The 26,250-nt window shown below is 40.6% G+C and overlaps 1 protein-coding gene across 10 annotated transcripts in view; it reads left to right on the top strand.

The window, feature by feature from the left end:
* DEPTOR (DEP domain containing MTOR interacting protein) overlaps window positions 1-26,250 on the top strand; it is a 148,826-nt gene that overhangs the window by 55,563 nt on the left and 67,013 nt on the right. For all 10 annotated transcript variants that reach the window (XR_009005794.1, XR_009005795.1, XR_009005797.1 and 7 more), the window contains one exon: window positions 15,032-15,210. Coding sequence is in view for 6 of the 10 variants with exons in the window: in XM_007188832.3 (XP_007188894.2) it covers window positions 15,032-15,210 (179 nt within the window). In the remaining 4 variants the exon portion in view is untranslated. The remainder of the gene's footprint in view (window positions 1-15,031; window positions 15,211-26,250) is intronic.

Raw genomic sequence — 26,250 nt, 5'->3', positions numbered from 1 at the left:
GATATAATTTATGGTCTTGTGTGATTGGCCTCTTTCGTTTAGTATAATGTTTTCAAGGTTTGTCCATGTTGTAGTGTGTTTCAGTACTTCATTCCTTTTTATAGCCAAATATTGCTCCATTGTATGGATATATGACATTTTCAGCTCCATCAGTTGATAGATATTTGGGTTGTTTATACTTTTTGATAACAATGTATAATGCTGCCAGGACATTTGTGTACAAGTTTTTCTGGGACATAGGTTGTCATTTCTCCTGGACATATACCTAGGAGTAGAATGGCTGGATCACGTTGTAACTTTGTGTTTAATGGTTTGAGGAACTGAGAGACTATTTTCTGAATTGACTGTACCATGTTACATTCCCACCAACAAGCTTCCAGTTTCTCCACATCCTTGCCCGCACTTGCTACTATCTGACTTTTTGATTTTAGCCAACTAGTAGATGTGAGGTGGTATCTCATTGTGGTTTTGATTTGCAGTTCCTTCATGACTGATGATGCTTAGCATCTTTCCATGTGCTTATTGGCCGTTTGTATATCTTCTTTGATCTATTGAGATCATTTGTCCACTTCTAAATTGGGTTGTCTTCTTATTTAAGTGTTCCTTATATATTCCAGATGCAAATCCATTATCAGACATATGATTTGCATTTTCTCCCATCCATTGAGTTGTCTTTTCACTTTCTTGCTGGTGTCTTTGAAGCATGAAAGTTTTACATTTTAATGTAGTTTGATTTATCTATTTTTCCTTTTTTTTCGTGTGTTTTTGGTGTCATATCTAGGAATCCTTTGCCAAATTCAAGGTCACGAAGATTTATCTTTATGTTTTCTTGTCAAAGTTTTATGGCTTTAGCTCTTACATTTAGGTCTTTAATATATTTTAAGTTATTTTTTGTATAGGGTTTGAGGTAAGGGTCCAACTTCATTCTTTTACATGTGGTTCTCTAATTATCCCAGAACCATTTGTTGAAAAGACTATTATTTCCCCCATTAGATGTCCTTGGCACCCTTGTTAAAATCAGTTGGCCATAGATGTATCAAAGCAGTGGTTTTTCAATCTGTTTTAAGAGAGGGAGTCTTAGGATTGTACAATGTAAGACCTTGGTTGAAAAAAAAGAGGAAAGACTGTTTCCCATTCTTTTTCATGTAACTTCCACAAATATGCAGGATAAAGTGCTCCTTCTGTCACCTAGCCTGTTAACCTGCAGAAAAGTAGTCCCTACTTGTCATTGTGTTCAGTTTTTTATCATTTTTTCTTACCTCTTTAAAATATGTTCATTTTGTTTTCCCTTGTTGGTATTATCTTTAATTTTTCTTAATTACTTCATCTTACCCCACCTAACCTTCTTTCTTTACCTCCTTTTTTTTTCTTTGTTTTTGGCAGCAAATCCTTCTATTTTCTAATAATTATGGAAGCATCCAAAATAAATAATAACCATTCCCTTAAAAGGAGCCTTTATAATATGTTTGAGAACCCAGCTTCCCTTGACAGTTGTTTGAAAGGGTTCACAGAGGTTTGAATTGTTTTGAATTCAGTGTAGAAGTGCTTGGTTTCTCTCCTTGTGTAATTTTATGGTTATGAAACCATAGCTGAATGTAGCCTTTTACGACAGCCATGGCCTTGGAATCCACACTCAGCTTCTATCTAAAGCTGATTCAAGTTCAATAACAACAGCTGAAATGTTTAATACAACCACACTAAAAAGCTGAAAATGTTTAGCACAACACTAAAAACTGTGGGCAATGTGAAAATTACAACTTAGGTTCCAGCATATCAGTCTCTTCAGAGCATAAAACCAGCACTAAAAAAGTTCTTGCTTTTTTCCCAGCAAATCTAAAATAGCAAGCAAAGAGGAAGGGATTTTAACATCAAAGACAAATAACACTCTCCGTTACTGTTGTTTGTGGTATTCTTAGTTTCCAGTCAGTTGATTAACAAATATTTGTTAAGCACCTAATTTATACTGCCTCCCGGGGCTGGGTTTTCACCAGCATTGAAGGCATGGTGTGTATCCTTCAGAAGCTTCTAGTTTAGCTGAAGGGGTAAAAATAGTGTGTTAAAAATTGAGAGAATATATACAAAACTGTGGTACTGGCTCAAAGTTCAAAAGAAAGGAGAGATCTGTATGAATTGCTTTTTAGTTGGGATATTTTCAAAGAGAAGTTAGTACTTTAGCCCTTCAAAGCAGAGCCCCAGTATCTCACTTAGCACCTTTGTGCAAATGAGGAACAGACACCCTTTTGCCCTTTCCTTCAGGCTCCTACAGTACCTCTCCTCCACAGGGACTGCTTCTGAGGAGTGGGCACTGGATTTTAGACTTAATTTGTCGCTGAAGCGAGGTTCCCTTGTGCAGTGAACAACCTGCACCACTGTACAAGGAGTGCCTTTTTTTTTTGAAGAATAGTTTGGATTTCTCCAGGGAAGGGGAGAAGGGAGGATGTAAGGGAAGAACATGAGTAAGGAAAAAAGGTGAGACAGAGTATGTTCTGTTCAGTGTATACTATGAAGGCAAGTGAAGGAAGGTGAAAGGTATTTGTTGGTAAAGAGTGTAAAATGCTGTTTTTCTTACCTTTCCCTCACCTTTTTTTAATATATAATAGTTTTACTGACAAATATTAACCAAACAGCTTTCTGTTTACTAGTTCCTAACCAAATTATTATGAAAATTGTACCAATTTATGCCTGTCACATCTATTCTATAGATAATAGCATAGTATTCAAAAATATCAATGCTCATATAAGCATTTCGCCATAATTCATACTTTCTTCCTAATCACACAAGTCAATGTTACACATTCAAACTGTATTTTGGAAGCATACATCTAAATATATAATTTATACATTGGGAGCAACTTTATTATATTGGGCATTAATATAAGCATTTTGTCAGGGACAAGTCGTCTGGTTAAACATAAACTTAACCTTAATATAACTTCTTTATTGATAACGTTTTTCCCAGTTATAAACATAGTATACTCTCTCTGGGGAATAATTTGAGTAATAGAGAATTATATTAAGGTGAAAAGAAAAATCATTCAGAAACTGCCCCCAGGGGTAACTCTTTTAATATTTGGATGAATGAATTTTTAATTTTTAATGGTTATCATGTATATAATTTTATGTTTTGCTTTTCAAAATAATTTATCATTACACTAACACTTTTTTTTTTAAAGCTCTTTAAATTCTAAAGCATCTTTCCGGCCTAATAGCCCATGGGTCATTTTGGATCCCTCCCTAGCTTGTGCCCTTGTATACCATTCACATATGTTCCCACGTTATATAGGGCCTTCTCAGTTCCTTTGAATTTTTTTTCAATGCACAAGGAGATTGCTATCAGCTTATTTCTATTCCTGTACTGGCTCCTAAATGTAGCAGTTCCTTCTATTGTGATGCTGCCTTTCCCCTGGGTTAGAGTGAGTCTGGGAAATATGACTCAGATATATATCCAGGAAAGGTCGAACTCAGTCACATGCACCATCAAAATCTGGTGAGTACTTCCAGGAGACGAATATTGTTAATGCCTAACACCTTGTAAGGTGTGTGGCTTTATGTCATGATTATAGGCCCACACAGGACCATTTTGACTGAAGATGAATTTGTTCTATAAAAATAAGACTTTCAGAGCATCGTCCCCATTTCTCATTACTAATTAAAATGGAATCGTTATTCTTGTCTATAGAAATACACACAGAACCTTAGTTCATTTTGCCATGAAGAAAGGGGTTTGATCTTATGGCTCCATCTAGAAAATTTTTATCATCATAATCATTATCATCATCATTACAGCTAAAATGTATTCAGTGTTTAAGGTGTATTCAACACCACGATTGAAGCATTTCGTGCATTATCACACTTAAACTGCACAGCAGCTCCTCAAGTAGGCACTGTCGTTATCTGCAGTTTACACTCGGGGAAGGAGAGTCATGTAGCTAACAGGTGTGCAGAGTTAGGAATTGAAGCTACATTTGTCTTTAATTTAATGCTTTTAAACAAGTATAATTCAGGGCAATTGACATTCTGTGACTTCTGAGCCTAAGCAGTTTAAGAAGGCCTGGCATTGTTGATTGGTTTTTGATAAGAGTCAAAAAGATAATTCAATGGAGGATGAATAGTCTTTTCAACAAATGATGCTGGGATAACTGGATAGCTGCATACAAGCAAACAGAGTTTGACCCTTGCCTCATGCCTTCTAGAAAATTTAACTCAAAGTGGATTATAGAGCTAAATGTGAGAACTAAAACTATGAAACTCTTAGAAGACAACATAAGAGTAAATTTTCATGGGCTTGTGTCAGGCAATGTTTCTGACATGTGACACCAAAAGCACAAGCAGCAAAAGAGAAAAATGGATAAATTGGGCTACATAAAAATTAAAAACTTTGGGGCTAGAAACAGTACCATCAAGAAAGTGAGAAAACAGGCCATAGAATGGGGAAAAATTATCTGCAAATCATATGTCTGATTTAAGGACTTGCATCAAAGAATATATAAAGAACACTTAAAAGTTCAATAATAAAAAGACAAGTAATTTAGTTTTACAATGCACAGAGGATCAGAATAGACATTTCTCCAAAGAAGATATATAAATGGACAATAAACACATAAAAATCTGCTCAGTATCATTAATCATCAGGGAAATGCAAATCAAAAACACACTCACATACCTCTTCACACCCACCAGGAGGATCCTAATAACAAAGAACAGATGACAAATGCTGGCAAGGATGTGGGGAAATTAGAACTCTCATACTGTACTGGTAGGAATGTAAAGTGGCACAGCCACTTTAGAAAACAGTCTGGCATTTTCGCAAAAGGTTAAAAAGAGTTACCATATGACCCAGCAATTCTACTTCTTGGTGTATATCCAAGAGTAAAGAAAACATATGTCCACATAAAAAATTTGTATATAAATGTTCAAAGTAACATTATTCACAATAACCCAAAGGAAACAATGCAAATGCCCATCAGCTGATGATTGGATAAACCCAATGTGGAATATTCATACAGTGGAATATTATTTGACAATGAAAAAGAATGAAGTACCAATACATGCTGCAACATGATGAATGTTGAGAACATTATACTAAATGAAAGAAACCAGTCACACAGGACCACATACTGTATGACTCTATTTATATGAACTGTCTGTAAGAGGCAGATTCATAGATGTAGGAGGTAGATTAGTGTTAGCCTAGGGCAGGGGGAATGGGGAAGTGGGGGATGATTATTAATGGTACAGCATTTCCTTTGGGGTGATAAAGTATTTTAACATGGATGGTAGTGATGGTTGTACAACTCGATGTATATACCGAAAACCATTGCATTTTACATGTTAAATGGGTTAGTTGTCTGGTAAGTGGATATATATTAATAATATTGTATTATTATTATTATTAATATCTTAATATATGCTAATAAAAGTGTAAAAAAATTCTGGCAGCATCTGCTTCTTTCCTCTTGAGCTCTGCATCTCAATGTCCAGGCTGTCTCATGGGAAGGAAAGGCTATACTGACTTAGGAGCACTGCAGGGCCAGACATCCAGCCCTGGCCCACTGTCTGCCTGCAATTGCATGAGTGATCCCAAGCAAAGTTGATGGAGGAACTGCCCAGTTGAGCCCCAGGCAACCCACAGAATACTAAGATATGATTAAATGGTGGTTGGGCTTTTTTTTTTAATTTGTTTTATTAAAGTATAGTTGATCTACAGTGTTGTGTTAGTTTCTGATGTAAAGCAAAGTGATTCAGTATACAAACATATCATAGTTTGCATCTGCTCATCCCAAACTCCCAATCCATCCCTTCCACACAGCCTCCCCTGCCCTTGGCAACCACAAGTCTGTTCTCTATGTCTGTGAAGTCTGTTTCTGTTTTGTAAATAAGTTCATTTGTGTCATATTTTAGATTCCACATAGAAGTGATATCATAAGGTATTTGTCTTTCTCTTTCTGACTTACTTCACTTAGTATCATGATCTCTAGGTCCATCCATATTGCTGCAAATGTTATTTCATTCTTTTTTATGGCTGAGTAGTATTCCATTGCACATATATGTACCATATCTTCTTTATCCATTCATCTGTCAGTGGACATTTAGATCGTTTCCTTGTCTTGCCTATTGTAAATAGTGCTGCTAAGAACATAGGGGTGGGACTTCCCTGGTGGTTTAGTGGTTAGGACTCTCTGCTTCCACTACAGGGGGCGAGGTTCGATCCGTGGTTGGGGAACTAGGATCCCGCATGCTGCGCAGTGTGGCCAAAAAAAAAAAAAAAAAAATTAAAGAACATAGGGGTGCATGTATCTTTTTCAATTATACTTTTGTTTGAATATATACCCAAGAGTGGGATTGCTAGATCTTATGGCAACTCTCTTCTTAGTTTTTTGAGGGACCTCCGTACTGTTTTCCATACTGGCTGCACCAATTTAAATACATTCCCATAAATGGTGGTTGTTTTAAGCCACCAAGTTTTGGGGCAACTTGTTACATAGCAAGAGATCATTGGACCAAGTAGTGAGTCAAATTAGTGTCTTAACACTGTGACTACATATTGATACTAAAATCAGTCCCAGGCAAGCCTTTGTCCTAAGGAGAAGAATCTGGATAGGAATAGTATTATGCTTGATTTTAAGGGAAAATGAAATAAGGAAGAGCTAAGGGCTGTGGAGCATGTTTTAAATAGCTAGCTGAGCCGATCCAGGCAGGCCTGCCAACTGGTCTCTCGTCTAAAGCTCACATTGGCAGCAGCAGCTAACCAGCCATTTGTCCAGAGGCCAGGAGCTACTTAGCAGGAGCTCTAGAGGGCTGGCAGGTCATTTTTCTGGTTTCAAGAAGTGACACAAATTAACCCCTATCCACTTGTCCTGCCCACACCCTGAAAGGAAAATTGCTAAGCTGGAAGCGACAGAGTGGTTTGACAACAGCAGTGAAGGCCAGGCGTTTGTGTCTGTATCTTAAATGGAGTCTCATAGATGACTCAGTAGGGCAGAAACTCTTGATTCACCTCGTCTCCACACAGGGTCATTCTAAGGGGGCCTTTTTTTTTTTTTTTTGGCCACTCTGCAGCATGTAGGATCTTAGTTCCCTGACCAGGGATCGAACTCATGCCTCCTGCAGTGGAAACATGGAGTCCTAATCACTGGACCACCAGGGAATTCTAAGGGGGTCATTTCTGATATACTCTTGGATAATGATGTGTAGCAGGGGAATGCAGAGAAACGAGTTTCATTTATCGTTCAGGAAATACTGTTCTAGGACCTACCGTACTAGGAAACAGCTATCAACCACATAGACAGGGATCCTGGTCTCAAGAAGCTTATAGTTAAGTGAGCAGGCCATTTCCCCAGGGCTCTGAGAAGGCCTTTCAGGGACTCTGGGAGCCCTTAGAAGTGGCACTGGTCTAGATTTGTGGGATGGGAGATTTCTTAGAGAAATAACATCTAAAACTGGAAAACTGAGGAAGCTAGTCTTCACTCTAAAAGAGCTTATTTGGGGGCTTCCCTGGCGGTCCAGTGGTTAAGACTCTGCGCTTCCAATGCAGGGGGCATGGGTTCCATCCTTGGTCGGGGAACTAAGATCTCACATGCTGCTCGAAGCGACCAAAAATAATAATAATAAATTAATTAATTAAATTAAATACCTTATTTGAGGGTGAAAAGAAATGAGGAAATGGTAGTATTCCTTATTTAGGCATTTTGTTTTCTAGATTCCTACCACTGATGCAGGCTCCCAGGTCTAACTCCATGTGGCTTTATTTTATACAGTTTATTTCCAGGACCTTCCGGTATTCATGCACTGTTCTTTCAGTACCTTCCAACTGCTGTGACATGTTCCTCCTTGTGGGTTTCACATCTTTTTTGCCATTTCTCATTGATATGAATATATTCTAGTTATCTATTCCTACAAAACAAAGCGCCTTAGAACTGACTAGTTTAAAACAACAATGATATATTATTTCTCCTGATTCTGTGGCTTGCAAGGCGACTCCTGTACTGGTTTCACCTGGGCTCATTCATACGGTTGCTGGAGGGTCAGCTGAGCTGGAATGTCCAAGATGGCCTCATTCTCATGTCTGAGAGTTGGTGCTGGCTATCGCCTGGGCCTGTGGCCTCTTCACCTCCAACAGGCTACACTTGCTTCCTTACACCGCGGTCTCAGTATGGCATTCTAAGGGGGCAACGGTGGAAGTTGCAAGGCTTCCTAAAGCCTTGCCTTGGGAGTCAAATCATGTTGCCTCTGTTGCATTTGGTTGGGCAGAGCAATTCACAAAGGCAGCCCAGGTTCAAGGGAAGGGGAAATAGACTCAACCTCTTGATGGGAGAAGCAGTGAAGTCAATTGGAAAGAAGCATGAGGGGAGCGAATGTGGCCATCATGGCACATAATCTCGTATGGAATGTCAGGATTCTGTCCCTTGTGTTGATGTCTATGTGGCAGTTGTCCCTTCCATCTTCTAAGGAGGGCCTGGTCATTATTATATTAAATATAGTTCTTATGGCTCATACCAACTCAGCTGCTACTAAGCCTCTGAAAGCAGCCTAGTAGCTATTTCTAAGGATGGATTAAAGTACAGAAGAGGGTTCACTTAGGAAGAGGTCTAAATAATATTTTTTTTGCAGATTTAATTTTTTTAATTGAAGTATAGTTAACTTACAGTGCTATTTTGGTTTCAAGTGTACAGCAAAATGATTCAGTCATACATGTATATATGTGTGTGTGTATATATATATACACACATATATGTGTGTATATATATACATATATGTGTGTGTGTGTGTATATATATATATATATATATATATATATATACACACACACATATTCTTTTTCAGATTCTTCTCCGTTATAGGTTATTACAAGATATTGAGTATAGTTCCCTGTGCTATACAATAGGTCCTTGTTGTTTACCTATTTTATATATAGTAGAGTGTATATGTTAATCCCAAATTCCTAATTTATCACTCCCCTGCCAATAAGATTTTAAAGTGAGTTCTGTTACAAGCTGAATAAGGTTTTTAATAAGTTCAGTTATATGCTAAAAGCTTTTATAAATACTCTTAGTTACTTCTTGAACTTTTGGCTAAGATCAAGTATGGTATCTGTTCTTATCAGTTTAGTGTAAATACTCTTAAATATAAAAGCATACACTTACATTCTTAGAATTTTTTAACAAAAGTTTTTAATGATAGCAATCCAGTGAAGGCAGTAGAACATGTATTATCTTCCTCATTTAATGTGAGTTTGGGGACACTTGAAGTAGTGAAAAATCATGTCATTAGTTTGTGGCAGAGTTGTGTTTGAGTCCCAGGTGTCCTGCTTCCCAAGGCTGTGCTCCTTCCATGGCTTCCAAATAGTAGAAAGCTGAAGATTCTGGGAAGAGTGGAGGTGACTCATAGGAGTCCCCTTGTAGCTACTGGCACAAATTCAACACGCCCTGAGGAATGCACCATGATTAGTTAAGTTTAACGCTTTGTATGTACATTGTCTTTTGTATTGTTAAGTTGTTTCATTCACACTCACCGTATCATTCTCACAACAGATGGGCGAAGCTATCATTATACTCCTGAGAAAAAGGAAGGTTAAAAAAAGAAAAGTGGCTTGCTTTTCATCTCACAGCTACCAAGTGACCCATTCTGAATAAAACTTAAATCTTCAAATTCCTAGTTGAATATTCTTTCCACAGTAGGATTGGGCTCTAAGTCTGAAAGCACTGAAAATGAACATCATATGAGTGGACATTGAGGTACGCAGGTTCAATTACCCACAAATGATATGATTTATAAACATGTAAAGTGCTCTCATTTGTATGACCCTGAGCAAGTTTCCTCCCCGCAACACTGAATGCTGTCATTCACTTTTTCTCATTTGGATGAGAATTACATTTTTCTCATATGGATGAAGAGGGGGTTGTATCATAATAATCTCTAAGGTTTCTTCCTGCTCTAGAATGAAATGGTACAATTTGTGTTGCATACTATTGTTAGTTTGAGAAGACCTGAAGGTTTTTAAAAGAGAGAAATGAACTTTCATATAGAAGACAAGAACTCATCAGGAACAGTTCTAAAGGAAGATGATACAATGATTGTGACATTTTATGAGGTTCTGTTTTCATTGTACAAGGTTTCGTGGACAAACATGGACTCTATCTATCCTGTTGGAGCTTATAATTGAGTAAGGAAGGTAGTCTTTAATCTGATAATTACGTAGACTGTATAGGGAGCAATGGAGATCTGATAATGATTGAAATGCAAAGGATCAGGAGTTAAGTAGGCTTGAGGAGTAGAGGAATAGTTGAGAGAAGTGAGGAGGAATGTTCCAGGTTTGGGAATGACATATTCAAAGGCCCTGTGGTAGATGGACATGATATGTTTGAACTGAAAGAAGCCCAGCATCTCTGGAGCACACAGCGGCCAGAGGTGAGAATGTTCCAAAGGAGACGGGGTCAGGGTCATGCAGGCATTATAGGCCATATAAAGGGTTTTGGTCTTTAGCCTAAAAGCAATGAGAAGCCATTAAAGTGTATCTTCAACAGGGGCAGGACATTTTCAGGTTCAAATTTTTAAAAGATCATTTTAATTGCTGTGTCTGGGCTTGGGTGCTTGAGGTTGGGTTGAGAACAAGAGTGGGTGCATTTAAGTCCAATTAAGAAACCAATGTAATTGTCTAGGTTAAAGGTGTTGGTATTTGGGGCCAAGGCAGTGGCAGTGCCAAAGATGGAAAGACTTAGACATATATGAGAGCTATCTGGGAGGTAAAAACAACAGTTCAGACTGATAGACTGGGTTGAGGAAGATGAAGGCATCATGGATGAAGCCTTGTTTTCAGGCTGCATGGTGGAAGCACTCACAGGCACAGGACCTCAGGTTTGGAGGGAAGAACCTGAGTTCAGTTTTGGGCTTGTTGATTTTGAGGTGTCTTTGGGATGTCCATGTGGATACAAAGGTCTGGGGTTGGGAATAGAGCCCTGGTCTAAGGATATAAATCTGAGAATCCTTGGGGCATGGATGGTAATTGAAGCCATGGGGATATAAGAACTTGCCTGAGAGACGAGAGAAGAGAGGTATTTGGGGAACTGAATCTCAAGGGATTCCAGCCTTTAAAGTCCATGGAGATGAGGAGGCAGTAACCCACACTGGTCACTGGGAAAAGGTAGGAACAGAGGGAAACCAGTGCAGTGTGTGACGTCCTTCTAACTGAGGGGAGTGCTCAATGGCATCTGATGCTATTAATGTCAACCACATGGGGGACCTACAAGATGTCCATTGTATATGGACACAAGGGAGAATGCTTGTGCCCCTAGTAGTAAAGGCAGAAGCTAGAGGAGTGAAGAGTGCATGGGAAGGTAGTTGTGAGACAGGATACGTGGGGCTAGGGGGGTTGTAAAGGAGTGACTTATGTCGTTGTCTTAGTTCAGGCTGCTTTAACAAAAATACTATAGACTGGATGCCTTATACGATAGACCCTCATTTCTCACAGTCTGGAGGCTGGGAAGTCCAAGATCAAGGCGCCAGCAGACCTGGTGTATGGTAAGGCACCTTAGTTTGCAGAGGTCTTCTCATTGTATTATCGTCACAAGAGAGAAAGAGGAAGCAAGTTCTCTTCTGTCCCTTCTTTTAAGGACAGTAATCTCATCATGGGTCTGTAGGGGAACAAAGTTGGCCACCCCAAAATGTCTGTTTGGTGTGTGGATTACTTCGAGCTGAAAACAATCAAGGCCCAAAAGACTCTGGAAGAACCTTTGACCTGTGACCTAACTGCCTAAAAAAATTTAGAGAGAGGACCTGTTCCAGGAAGGGAGCTATCAACATAGATAACTATAGTATGAGCTAGGTGTGTAGGCAAGGAGAAACCTGGCCAAGTCTGTTTGTTAAAATTCCCCTCTGTGTCCCATTGTCTCTGCATGACACAACAAACATTTATTTACCAAACAGTTGCCTTTACATCTCCATGTGAATTGCCTTCCTCCCCTTTGAAGTCCTGGACCACTACCCCAACATCCTCTTTTGTCTTTAGCTGAAGGTAGTATTTAAAGTGAGGGTTTTGACTCTCTGACATAAATCACAGCAAGATCCTTTTTGACCCACCTCCTAGAGAAAGGGAAATAAAAACAAAAATAAACAAATGGGACCTAATGAAACTTCAAAGCTTTTGCACAGCAAAGGAAACCTTAAACAAGATGAAAAGACAACCCTCAGAATGGGAGAAAATATTTGCAAACGAAGCAACTGACAAAGGATTAATCTCTGAAATTTACAAGCAGCCCATGCAGCTCAATATCAAAAAAACAAACAACCCAATCCAAAAATGGGCAGAAGACCTAAATAGACATTGCTCCAAAGAAGATATACAGATGGCCATCAAACACATGAAAGGATGCTCAACATCGCTAATCATTAGAGAAATGCAAATCAGAACTACAATGAGGTATCACCTTACACCGGTCAGAATGGCCATCATCAAAAAATCTACAAACAATAAATGCTGGAGAGGGTGTGGAGAAAAGGGAACCCTCTTGCACTGTTGGTGGGAATGTAAATTGATACAGCCACTATGGAGAACAGTATGGAGGTTCCTTAAAAAACTAAAAATAGAACTACCATATGACCCAGCAATCCCACTACTGGGCATATAACCGGAGAAAACCATAATTCAAAAAGAGTCATGTACCACAGTGTTCATTGCAGCTCTATTTACAATAGCCAGGACATGGAAGCAACCTAAGTGTCCATTGACAGATGAATGGATAAAGAAGGTGTGGCACATATATACAATGGAATATTACTCAGCCATAAAAAGAAATGAAATTGAGTTATTTGTAGTGAGGTGGATGGACTTAGAGTCTGTCATACAGAGTGAAGTAAGTCAGAAAGAGAAAAACAAATACCGTATGCTAACACATATATATGGAATCTAAAAAAAAAAAAAATGGTTCTGAAGAACCTAGGGGCAGGACAGGAATAAAGACGCAGATGTAGAGAATGGACTTGAGGACACGGGGAGAGGGAAGGGTAAGCTGGGAGGAAGTGAGAGAGTGGCATGGACATATATACACTACCAAATGTAAAATAGATAGCTAGTGGGAAGCAGCTGCATAGCACAGGGAGATCAGCTCGGTGCTTTGTGACCACCTAGAGGGGTGGAATAGGGAGAGTGGGAGGGAGACGCAAGAGGGAGGAGATATGGGGATATGTGTATGCGTATAGCTGATTCACTTTGTTATAAAGCAGAAACTAACACACCATTGTAAAGCAATTATACTCCAATAAAGATGTTAAATAAATAAATAAAGTGAGGGTTTTGGCCATTTTGGTGAGTTACTCAGTTTCCCTGGGTCTCTCTCCTGTACATGTTATTAAACTTTTGTATGATTTTCTCCTGTTAATCAGTCTTATGTCAATCTACTTCTTAGACCAGCCAGAAGAACCTAAAAGGGTAGAGGAAAACTTCTTCCTCCCCAGTAGGGCTCCACCCTCATGAAATAATCACCTCCCAAAAGCCCTGTCTCCAAATTCTATCACATTGGTCTTTAGTGTTTCAATATGTTGCAGAAAGGGGGACCCCTTCTAGGGCCCTAGAGAGCCTAATAGGTGGACCCTCTCATATCAGATGTATTTTACGTGGAAATACATTTAGAGCATACTATGTAATTGTTGCCAATATACTGAACTCTTAAATCGGATCCTCTCATACTTCTGCTTGAGACTTCTCAGTTATTTTCCATTGCACTTAAAATAGAATCCTCAGTGGGGGCCATAAGGATCTGCTGACCTGGTCCCTACCAACCCCCCCATTATGTCAGGGCACACCTATTTCCTTTCATACCCTCACATATCCCAAGATCTTTCCCACCCCTAGTCCTTGTGTTGCAGGAAGGGACCCCTTCCAGGCCCCGAGAGTGGGCTCTTGTCTAACACTCAGAAATGAATTGTCTGAGGAGACATACGTGCTGACAAAGCAAGAGACGTTATTGGGAAGGGGTGCCCGGGCGGAGAGCAGCAGGGTAAGGGAACCCAGGAGAACTGCTGGGCCACGTGGCTCGCAGTCTCGGGTTTTATGGGAATGGGGTTAGTTTCTGGGTTGTCTCTGGCCAATCATTCTGAGTTAGGGTCCTTCCTGGTGGTGCGCGCAACCTCTCAGCCAAGATGGATTCCAGTGAGAAGGGTTCTGGGAGGTTGGGAGGACATACAGACTGGCGTCTCCTCTCTCCTTCTGACCTTTCCCGAATTCTTCCCATTGGTGGTAGCTTGTTAGTTCCGCATTCCTTACCAGGACCTCCTGTTTAAGATAACTTCAGCAAGTGGCTACTATCTAGCCTGGCCAGGGTGGGTGGTTTCAATCAGTGGTTCCCCTAACAACTATGTGAATTTTGGGAAGACACAAACATTCAGTCCATAGCAAGTAGTCTTCTTATTAGCCCAATGACTTGGGAAAAGGAAAAATGCCTTTAGGAAAGAAATACAAGAGTTTTTTAGAAAAGTAGGGTGGGGTTTGGTCAGGAGCTCCCTTTCAAGATGGCTAAACTGAATACAGTTTGCTAAAGCTAGAGTGTTGGATTGCTTTTTCAGTTTTTTTCTGATCACCCGGAAAAAATGCATCTTATTCACTTCTGAAGCAGATCCTTCTCTTGACAATTGCGTTTGGGGCAGCGCCTGACAGCCACATCTGTCTGTCTGACAACCTTGCGGCGATACTTCACAGAAGCCTGGGATGGGGGATGTCAAATGAGTAATTTTCCTTTTGTGTAGGTTTCTTTTTCTTTCTTTTTTTTTAAATTGAAGTATAGTTGACTTACAATATTAGTTTTAAGTATACACCATAGTGATTCCAAATTTTTATAGATTATACTCTGTTTAAAGTTATTATAAAATATTGTCTATATTCCCTGTGCTGGACAATATATCCTTGTAGCTTGTTTATTTTGTACATGGTAGTTTGTACCTCTTAACCCCCAAATCTATCTTTCCCCTCCTCTCTTCCCTCTCCCCACTGGTAAGGGTAGGTTTATTTATTTATTTATTTTTTTCACTTTCTTCCTCCCAGGCTGATGAGCCCTGAAAACACACTCCTGCAGCCCAGGGAAGAGGAAGGGGTCAAGTATGAGCGCACCTTCATGGCGTCTGAATTCCTGGATTGGCTGGTTCAAGAGGGTGAGGCCACCACAAGGAAAGAGGCGGAACAGCTTTGCCACCGGCTTATGGAGCACAGCATCATACAGCACGGTGAGTGTACGGGTCAGCTTTTGCTAAACCCTAAAATCTTGTGCTACAACTACAGGCTTTTATTTCTCAGTCATGGCTCTGTAAGTCAACTGTGCCTCTGCTTGGGCTCAGCTCGGCTTGTCGGCAAGCTGGGGGTCACGTTCAGCTATGTGTTTCATGCCTTCTCATTCTGGGACTCAGAGTAAAGGAGCATCCACTCTCTGGACTATATTGTTTTGACAGATGAGGGCAGAAGCTAGAGAAGGCAGGCAGATTCTTGCAGTGTCTCCAAAAACTTCTGCTTGGGTGTGATTTAACATGACAGCTTCATGTCCAGCTGGCTATAGCAGGTCATCTGGTCAAGTCTGGATGGGAAGTAGATGGCTCTCGCAAGGTTGGTTGCATTGGGAGAATGAAAATTTGCTGAACCATGGTTCAAGCTGCCACACTGAAGAAGTATCCAAAAGGCCTTCATCAGATTTTCAGTTTTTTTTTTTTTAGAGCTGAATCATAATGCAATATAGTGTACTGTTCAGGAACTCTGTTAGTTATCTATTGCTACATAAGACATTACTCTAAAACTTAATGGTATAAAATAATAATAAATGTTTATGATCTCACATAGTTTTTGTGGCTCAGGAATTTGGGAGAAGCTTACTGGGTGGTTTGGCTTGGAGGTCTCTTATGAGGTTGCAGTCAAGACATTGGCTGGGGTTACAGTCATCTGAAGGCTTGACAGCCTGGAGGATTTGCCTCCACAGTGGCTCACTTCTGTGTCTGCCATACAAGTGCTGGTGCTGGCTGTTGGCAGGAAGCTTCTGTCCATTGCTCTATGGACTTCTTCATAAGGCTGCCTGAGAATTCTCATAACATGGCAACCTGGCTTCTTGCAGAGGGAGTGATCCAAGAGAATGTGAGACAGAAGCTACAGTGTCTTTTAACTGAGCCTTGGGAGTCACACACTGTCGTTTCTTCAATACTCTATTGGTTACCAGGTCAGCCCTACTGAGTATGAGAGAGGACTATGAGTGTGATAACCAGGAGGCAAGGATCACTAGAGCCAGCTCAGTTCTTAGAGGCTGGCTATTGCAAGAACATAGGCTCTGGAATCCCAGCTCCACCGGTGATTAGCTACTTACCTTCTCTCATCTGTAAAATGGGCATACCTGCATAGGTTGGTTGTAGGAGTACAGGAGGTAGATATAAAGCACTTGGCTCAGTGCCTTGCTCTTAATAAGCGCTCAATCAGTTTACTAATATAGCTGCAAGGTGTAGGCTTAGAACAGTGAGGAAAGGGCTGGGAACCAGATAAGCATTTCCGCCTAGGAGTCAATATGAAAGGTAATACTCGAATCATTCTTACTGTAGACTCTCCTACCTCCACTTCTACACAGACCTAGAATTTCTATCCCAGTGTTAGGGAGATAATCTTGGAATTATTTGAAAGAAACTTTTGAAATTATTGGGAGCAGTGTTTTACAAACTGCAGATTGCAGCCCTTTAGTGGGGTTTAGTGAAATAAGTTTAGGGAGTCATTCCCCCAGCATTAAAAACATTTTTTTAGCACAGGAAACTATATTCAATATCCTGTGATAAACCATAATGGAAAAGAATATGAAAAAGAATGTATAAATAACTGTCACTTTGCTGTACAGCAGAAATTAATACAGCATTGTAAATCAACCATACTTCAATAAAATTTTTTAAAAATAAGAACTACTAAGAAAAAGAATTTTTTTCATAGACTACACTAGACTCTTGCTACTCAAAGTGTGGTCCATGGACCCACAGTGTCACCTGGGAACATGATAGAAATGCAGAATCTCTGATCCTACTGAATCTCATCTACATTTTAGCATAATCCCGAGTGATTCGAATGCACTTTAAAAGTTTGAGATGCAGTGGATTGGATTTAACTAGAATAGAAAATTTCAGAGCATAGTTTATGTAATAAGGTCAAGGATTGTTTTGCAAAACGTTTATTTCAGTTAGATATACACTATATAAACATGGCCATGGTCATGTGTGCACTGATTTGTAACATAAAAATTAGTACTCTGCATTGTGGTCAAATATTTTGAAAGCCCCTGATCTAGAAGCATTGGTTTGCAAGGCACTCAAACCACTCAGTATACTTTGGGGTGTTTTTTCCTAACTGATGTTGCCACAGTGGCACTCACAACTGTTCATTGACGGTCTAATATGTTTCCTGCTGGGCTATTGATTGAGGTTTGGAAGGTGGATAGAATTGTAAAATGCCAGTATGGTTCCTGGCCTTAAACAGCTTATAGTCTTGTAGAGATTATAAACTGGATATAGAAGCAATTAAAGAGCAATTGAAGTTGTAGGATATATTTTATTTATTGGTTATTTATTTTACACCATGTGCCAGGCACTGTTCTAGAGATTTTACACATTAACTTATTGAAACCTCTTAAACTCTTTGAGTCAGATATTCTAATTTTTTTTGTTGTTAAATTTATCTTACTGTGGTAAGAACACCTAACATGAGATCAACTCTCTTAACAAATTTTTTTTAAGTGTACAAAATAGTAACTGTTAATTACAGGGCAGGTATTTTTATTATCTCCATTTTACAGATAAGGAAACCAAGGCACCAATAGGTTAAGTAATTTGTATGAGGCCACTCAGGTGGTAATGTCCAAATGGATATTATCGCTAATAAGTGTGAACTCAGAATTGGTTGGAGTGACTGGGACTTTCCACCATGAAAAATGGTGTGTTTGGGTTAGAGTTAATGCTGTCATCTTTGCTCCAGACAGAAAACTTGGTGATACCAAGCTCTAGAGAAAACCAGCATTTTATACTACCGTTTACTGACTGATAATGTGCATCTCGACTTCAGAGAGAAGATAGAGGATGCCACAAATTGTTTCCAAATGATTTCCAAAGAGTGAGTAATTATACCTCAATTACAGTGTAATTATTTTTTTTTTTTTTGGCTGCGTTGGGTCTTTGTTGCTGTGCGGGCTTTCTCTAGTTGCGGCGAGCGGGGGCTACTCTTCGTTGCGGTGCGTGGGCTTCTCATTGCGGTGGCTTCTCTTGTTGCGGAGCACAGGCTCTAGGCGCATGGGCTTCAGTGGTTGTGGCACGTGGGCTCAGTAGTTGTGGCTCACGGGCTCTAGAACCGCAGGCTCAGTAGTTGTGACGCACAGGCGTAGTTGCTCCACGGCATGTGGGATCTTCCCGGACCAGAGCTTGAACCCGTGTCCCCTGTGTTGGCAGACGGATTCTTAACCACTGCGCCACCAGGGAAGCCCCTACAGTGTAATTTTATAATGCTATAAACATAAATGCCATAACGTTGTGATGTAAAGGATAAAATAAGGATTTATTGTTAGCAAATCTTATCCACGGAAGTTTGTTTTCCCTGGTTTTAGGAGGATTGAATATTCTCTATATACAGAGTCAGAGTTTCCAAGGGAGTTCCAGTTTCCCAGCACAGCAACTCATTGCTAGATCACAGATTCTAACTTTGAGTTATGAAAACATGGCCACCACATATGTGTACGTTAGAGTTAATGATAAATACCAGCTAGTATCTTAAGCAGAGCTCTGAATTGTCCCGCTAATGATTAATTTCATAAGTTAAACATTAAAGAAAGTCAGCCTCTAGGCTTTGAGCAAAAGGTTGCTGGATAAAAGTGGTGCCCTAGCTTGAAACCAGTAGGCATAAAAATCAAACCCACTTACGAAATCCTAACCAGCTTCATTTATGAATGGTTAATGATGCTCTGTAATCAAGACAGAACTTGTTAGCTGAGTAATTAACTTGCATGCAAATGTATATGTGTATATATAGATATATATATATATAATGATATTATTATCATTATTACAGTTTTACAGCGAAGAATTCTTGAATTCAAAGCCTTTAAGATACTTTTCCAAGGCTGCATAGCTAACTGGTAGCTACTAGGCACTGTGCCTTAGCAAAGAGTTTCTGTTGGTCCAGGATGTGTGTAATCGGGTGTGGCTGCCCGGCACTGTGGAATGAACATGGTCTTTGGAGGGAAACAGGCAGGATTTACATCCCAGCTCCTTCACCTACTGTGTGACCTTGTCGACATCTCAACTCTTCCATTCCTCAGGTTTTAAAATTTATTAAAGTCATATTATATACCTTTGAGAGTTATGTTTGGTGGGTTCGTTGGGTTTTTGGTTTTGCTTTTTGAAATCCTAGGACTACCCACATGTACTAGAAAGACTCAACATATGATTGGACTTGTGGCTAAGATTTTTTAATCTTAAAAAGACACAGAGAAGGATCAGCAAGGGAAAAAGACACATTGGGTGTTGTCTGGAGAAATCCAGGTGCGGGATTCCTCTGTTCTCCCTTCCAGGGCCAGGCAGAACTGGTTCCTTCTTCCAGCAGGGACATGCAGTAACACGTGTACAATATCTCTGCCCAGGGAAACCCACTTGAAACTCAGAGGGCAAGATTTTTATTGGGGGCTGCTCACAGAGGTATACTCTGCCTGCCCAGGCAGCCTCATTCCCTGCCTTCCAGACTCTCGGAAGGAAAGCACGTATTCTCCATTAATTGCACTGTTTGTGCAAACAATCTGGGCAGGCTGGTACAGCAGAATTCAGTGTCCCAGGTAAGCGAAGTTGCCTTATCAGATGGTAACTCAGAGAACCTTTCAAAAGCCAAGTTCCCAGAAGCTAGCCACGGGCCAGCCCCACAAGCAGGCTTTTCTGTTTCAAGGCTGCTATGGTAACTCTTTCCTGCACAGAGCTGCTGTGAGAATTAAATGATAGAGGTGGGCAAAAGCTTTTAGCAGAGTCTACCTCTTATGGCCCTCACTTGCCAGCTATTGTACTTGACTTGATCAATTCTAAATAACAGTTAAAATGTACAGAGTCCCTACTATATGCCAGACACTGTTCTAATCACTCTATTCATTTACTCCTTTAAATAACTCTATGAGTTAGGTATCATAATAATTCTCATTCTTAAAATGAGGTTAAGTAATTTGCTGAAGACAAGAGCTAGTAAATGGTGGATTCAAGATTCACATCAAGGCAATCCGGCTCTTAATCAGTAAAGAAGATTGGATGCTAATTATAACCTCCACTAGTCTAGGAAAAAAATTCTCAACTTTTATTGCATCAGCTCACACAGCCTGTCAGATATTGCAACTATAATCATTGTTAGCTCATAAAATATTACAAGATTCCTTTATCGCGAACAATGACCGAGTACCTTGAGATTTTTGTGTGACCTTTGCAAAGGCGATGAACACATTTCTTTACTCACGTAAATATCTCCCTCAACTGCTGAGCTGCTCTCCAGCTATCTTATCCTTAAATGGAGGGTAACAGACAGCAGAGAGTCACGTGGGTAAATTGCTCACAGCTGCAGCAGCTGACCCTGGATAATCAGGCTACCGCTGCTGTGTCCAGGCGTATAATTTCCTCTTTTAAAGATTTAGTCAGAGCACTTTAACAATTTCAACACTTCATCAAGCCCTCTTTCTTTTTCTTTTGTTTTTGAAAAATATATTTATATAAATTTTGCAACACACAAAGCAGTTTTCCATGTATTATATTTTTAATCCTCCCAGCTGCTCGAGGGTAGTTTTGGTGATCCCATTCTCCAGTGGAAGACAGTAGCTGAGACATTCTACCTGGTAGCCATGAAGAGAGCATTTGGGATCTTCTGCAAAGGAAGTTAGGTGCCAGATCCAGACAGGAATTAACCCCATCTTCTCAGTAATTAAGAGCACTTGACAGAGTTCAGCCCAGCCTGGAATAGCCTAGCCAAAGAAAAAGAGAGGGAGGGAAGGAAGGATGGGAGGAAGGACGAAAAAAGGCACTGATGATTGAGGAGTTTGCAACTTGCCCAAGACCATATGATATTACAGAAAAAAGTTATTCTGATACTTGTTAAAATGGTAAGGAAGACTTTAAGAATAGTGCAGTAGGAGTATTGTAGCAGGGGAGGGAGATGGGTCTCAACTCCAAGTACAGCAAGGACAAGTGGGGATTTATAGCCATGGAACAGGGTGAGGGGGTCAGTGGATGGAAATTTATTAATGGGAGACACCGAGGGCAGGGTGATTTTGAGGCCAGGGACTTAGACGTCAAAGATGGAGGATGAGGAACTTGATAAAATAATAAGAGTGATCAGATATCACGATTTGGGGGATCCTGACTTAGCAGGATTCTTTGCTAAGGCTGGGCTGGGTAGGTCAAATCTGGCTGAGTCACATGCCTACCTCTTGACCCTGGGTGAGCAGGGCCCTTTGACTGACAGACTCGCCAAGTCGGGGAGGGGCATTCTTCCACCAAAAAAAAAAATTTTTTTTTGAAAGTTCTGTTACCACAGGATAGGGGCCAAGGTCAAGGCCTAGTAGAAATGAGGGCTCAGGGACTTCCCTGGTGGTCCAGTGGTTAAGAATCTGCCTTCCAATGCAGGGAACGTGGGTTCCACCCTGGTGGGGGAACTAAGATCCCACATGCCGAGGGGCAACTAGCCCGTGCTCTGCAACTACTGAGCCCGTGCACTCTAGAGCCCCAGCGCCACAGCTGGAGAGAAGCCTACACACCTCAAGGAAGAGCCCGCGTGCCGCAACTAAGACCCAACGCAGCCAAATAAATAAATAAAAATATTTTTTTAAAAAAATGTAAATGAGGGCTCAGAGAAACCTGCCTAAAGTCTGGAAAGGAGAGAGTCTTTGTCAATGGCACCCTACCCTTGCTTGCCTGCCCTTTCTTCCTCCCCATCAAGACTATCCTCTCCTGCTTTTGCTTTTGGTAACTCCTCGCCACCAACAAAATTTAGATTTTTCTGTTACAGGTGGTACCCAGTATCTTAGTGTTTCTTTACCCTTAGCTGGAATATAAGTGCTTTGAAGACAGAGAATTTGTTTTCTGGGAATTTCCTGGTGGTCCATTGGTGAGCACTCCATGCTTCCATGGCAGGGGGCACTGGTACGATCTCTGGTTTGGTATCTAGATCCTGCATACTGCTCCATGCAGCCAAAAAAAAAAAAAAGGATTTGTTTTCTTGTCTCTGTATCCCCCATGGCTTGGCACTTATATATTAGCTATTCAGTAAAAAATGTGTTGAACGAATGAACGACAGTAGTGACCACTTTCTGAGGATTTGCCATTTGCCAGGCACAGAGCTGGGTGTTTATACCAGCTAGAGTTCTTTGAATATAAGCAGCCTCAATCATCATTTGCTTCAAATATATGGCAGAGCTAACTAATAGTTAAAGCACTGGAAAGCCAAGCTGCCTGGAGAAGAACTAGAGCAGCTCTTGGGGATCCAGTTGCCAGGAACTAGTGATGAAGGGCAATCCCTCTCAGACACCTACAGCTAAGAAACCAGTGCTAGCTATTTTCTGCCTATGCTGTCCCTCTCTCCAGAGACTAAACTCTAGAGAACAACACTGATTGGCTGAGTCTGGGTCACATGCCCACCTCTTGCCCCCGGGATAGGCAGGGCCCTTTGACTGACAGACTAACCAAGTGGTGGTGGGTCATTGTTCCACCCAAAGAAAAAAAATTTTTTTTTTGAAAGTTCTGTTGCCACAAGGCAGGCTGGGCAGGCGAAAGCAACAGATAAGCCGTCCTTTCCTGCTGTTAGTTCATTTAATCCTCCCCCTAAATCAATTCACTTGATATTATTTTCCCTGTTGCTTTAGATGACAGTATTTAAGCATTTGCCATGAGCATAATCATTCTTAGCTCCTAAATGTTATACTCTGAATAGAAGAAAATAAAGATCGGGTAGGATATTTCCTCAATCTGCTTTCAATAATTAATATTTCAAGTGTCATCTTTATCAGCAGCTGTTATCTACTGTAACTTTTTCCTTTCTCAATATAAAATTTCTGGGAATTTTCCTACTGTGCCCTCTGATAGGCTTTGGCTCTGTTTTACTTTTTATTATAGCTGAATCCAAAGCAGGAAGAAAAACGGACACAGCCAGCATGCTGTTACAATGCAAACAGAAGGAAACAGGTTTCCTTGGTAAAGTCACAGGCTAATACTTTGGCACACAATATAGTATTGGTTTTGTTGAAGGACAACAGGTCTGTAGCTACACAAAGCCTTGACTTTTAGAAAGTATGAAAGGAGTGAGAGATGCCTCATCTTATGTAATCTTCCAAAAGAAGGGTGTTATGTGCAAAGAATAGAGGTCTTTTGTGAACAGTGTCATAACTGTAAATATTTCTTTCCTTAGTTGACATCAGTATAGCTTTTGTCAGGTGTCCAGAAACTGATCCTCTAGATACAGACTGTGGCTCTGTAGCCTGGGCCCCTACCGACTCCTGCCTTGCTCCTGACAGCCTGTGGGCCAGTGGCCGCTGCAGTACATGGTCTTCAGTTTGCCCAAATGTGACCTTGTTAAAGCGGCACAAGGAAGCCTTCAAACATGCACACGATCTCTGTGCAGTTGAAGTTTATGAAAGTATGCCGTCTCCTGGCCTTACATGGTAATTTAAGGACTCAGCTGGGTTTCGGTGGTCATTTTTGGAGGGACATGGAGGCTGGGGTCTCCAGTTTATTAAAAGAACAATATGTCAGGATCTCCCGGGTGGAATGGACAGTTCAGACTGCTGATTCCAATGTGCCCCTTCCCTCTCCTCCTGGTCAAGAAGCACGGTGGTGTTCACTCCTGGTTACTGATGGACATGAGCTTGACCACAGCCCTCAAGGGGAGATTGGGGGCAGTGGGGGCAAAAAGTTAAGAGGTTCTCCTTTAAGGACAGACTGCCTCCATTCTCTTTTTTCTAACTCTGACCCTGTGTCAATCTTGAGGGAGCTTCTTTCTCAGCTGGGAGGCTAGGAGTTTGGGCAAGGATTCCTGTGTGGGACCCAGGCTCTCCTTGAGCAGTTATGATGATTATTCTCACAGCCGTTTCATCTTTGCCACACTGAGGTCTCTCTTAGTTCTTCCTCTAGAAAATCTCCCACCCGCCACTTAGGGCTCTCGAGTCTTAGCCACTCACTTTAACTCAGTTTTTCTTAGCTGATACGTTTGTCTCAGGCAGTGTGACTGGGTTGTCTTTTGTGTCCCGGCCTATAGTCCTTTGGAGACGCTCCTTCTTTCTATCTGCCTCCGCCCTGCTCCCTCGTCCCCTCTTCTGCCAGAAATGGATCGACAAGCTGAAGTCTGTTGATACCATGGAGTGATTATTAGGTATAAAACTGACCATATGTAAAACTACAGTGAGGTATCACCTCACACTGGTCAGAATGGCCATCACGAAAAAGTCTACAAATAAATGCTGGAGAGGGTGTGGAGAAAAGGGAACCCTCCTACACTGTTGGTGGGAATGTAAATTGGTGCAGCCACTATGGAGAACAGTATGGAGGTTCCTTAAAAAACTAAAAATAGAATTAGCATGTGATCCACCAATCCCACTCCTGAGCATATACCCAGAAAAGAGGAAAACTGTAATTTGAAAAGATACATGCACATTGATGTTCATAGCAGCACTATTTACAATAGCCAGGACATGGAAGCAACCTAAGTGTCCACTGACAGATGAATGGATAAAGAAGATGTGGTACACACACACACACACACACACACACACCCACCCACACACACTGGACTATTACTCAGTCATAAAAAAGGATGGAATATTGCCATTTACAGCAACATAGTTGGACCCAGAGATTATCATACTAAGCGAAGGAAGTCAGAGAAAAACAAGTATTATGTGATATCACTTATATGTGGAATCTAAAAAACAATACAAATGAAATTCTTTACAGAAAAGAAACAGACTCACAAATATAGAGAACAGACTTGTGGTTACCAAAGAGGGAAGAGGTAGGGAGGGTAAAGGATAAATTAGGAGTGTGGAATTAACAGATACACACCAATAAAAATATATAAAATAGATAAGCAATAAAGATTTTCTGTATAGCACAGAAAACTATATCTTGTAATAACCTATAATGGAAAAGAATCTGAAAAAAAAATGTGTAACTGAATCACTTTGCTGTACACCTGAAACTAACACAATATTGTAAATCAACTGTACTTCAAGTAAAAAGCAAAATGGGACTTCCCTGGTGGCACAATGGTTAAGAATCTGCCTGCCAATGCAGGGGACACGGGTTCAATCCCTGGTCCTGGAAGATCCCACTTGCCGCAGAGCAACTAAGCCCGTGAGCCACAACTACTGAAGCCCGCGCACCTAGAGCCTGTGCTCCACAGCAAGAGAAGCCACAGCAATGAGAAACACTCGCACCGCAACGAAGAGTAGCCCCCGCTCGCTGCAACTAGAGAAAGCCTGCGTGCAGCAACGAAGACCCAATGCAGCCAAAAATATAAATAAATAAATTTAAAAATTAAAAAAATGAATTAAAAAATTGTAAAAAAAAAAAAACCCGACCATATGTAAACTCTGATCAATGTGACTATAGAACAGTATTAAGTTAAAATTTAAGAAGGGATTACACACACACACACACACACACACATCCTTATTACAGTTGGAAAAATACATTTATTAATATCATAAGCAATTTTAATCTAAAATGGAGAGTAATCATTTTGTAAAATTGCTTATATATATTACTTTTAAACTGACATAACATTTTTAAGTCTCTAACATTTTATCTAACTTTATTCTGAAAAGGTCCCCTTCACTTTCTTCCTCTCTGTCCCAGTAATGACATTTGACCCAACAAGGAGCCCAGCCCCTCTCCTCTCTCCTTCCACCCGAGGAAGGCCTGCATATCAGAGTCTATATTCCTTCCATTTTATTTTAGCCACTCCCTTAGCTGTGGCCTAGGTTTCAGTCTGATTGGAAATGACCAAAACCACCAGGCCAAAGAAGGGGGTCTGGGTATTGGTTTTGGCCACTGGCAAAACCACTCCTGTCTCTCTGAAGTCCTCTTCCACAGTTGCTGGGAGCATAACCTCAAGCGAGGATTCCTGTCAAGTGGGAACATAATGTACTTCCTCATCAAAATGAAGGAAATAGGATGGGGAGATAGTGTGTGGGGGGGGGAAGCAGACAGCGATACCAACAACTTTTGACCACTTGGCTGTCAGGAGCTCAGGAT

This window comes from Balaenoptera acutorostrata, chromosome 17 (assembly GCF_949987535.1).
Source record: "Balaenoptera acutorostrata chromosome 17, mBalAcu1.1, whole genome shotgun sequence".
NCBI classification, from domain to species: Eukaryota; Metazoa; Chordata; class Mammalia; order Artiodactyla; family Balaenopteridae; genus Balaenoptera; species Balaenoptera acutorostrata.
Note: the sequence above shows the minus strand (reverse complement) of the source record. Positions and strands in the feature narration are given on the sequence as shown.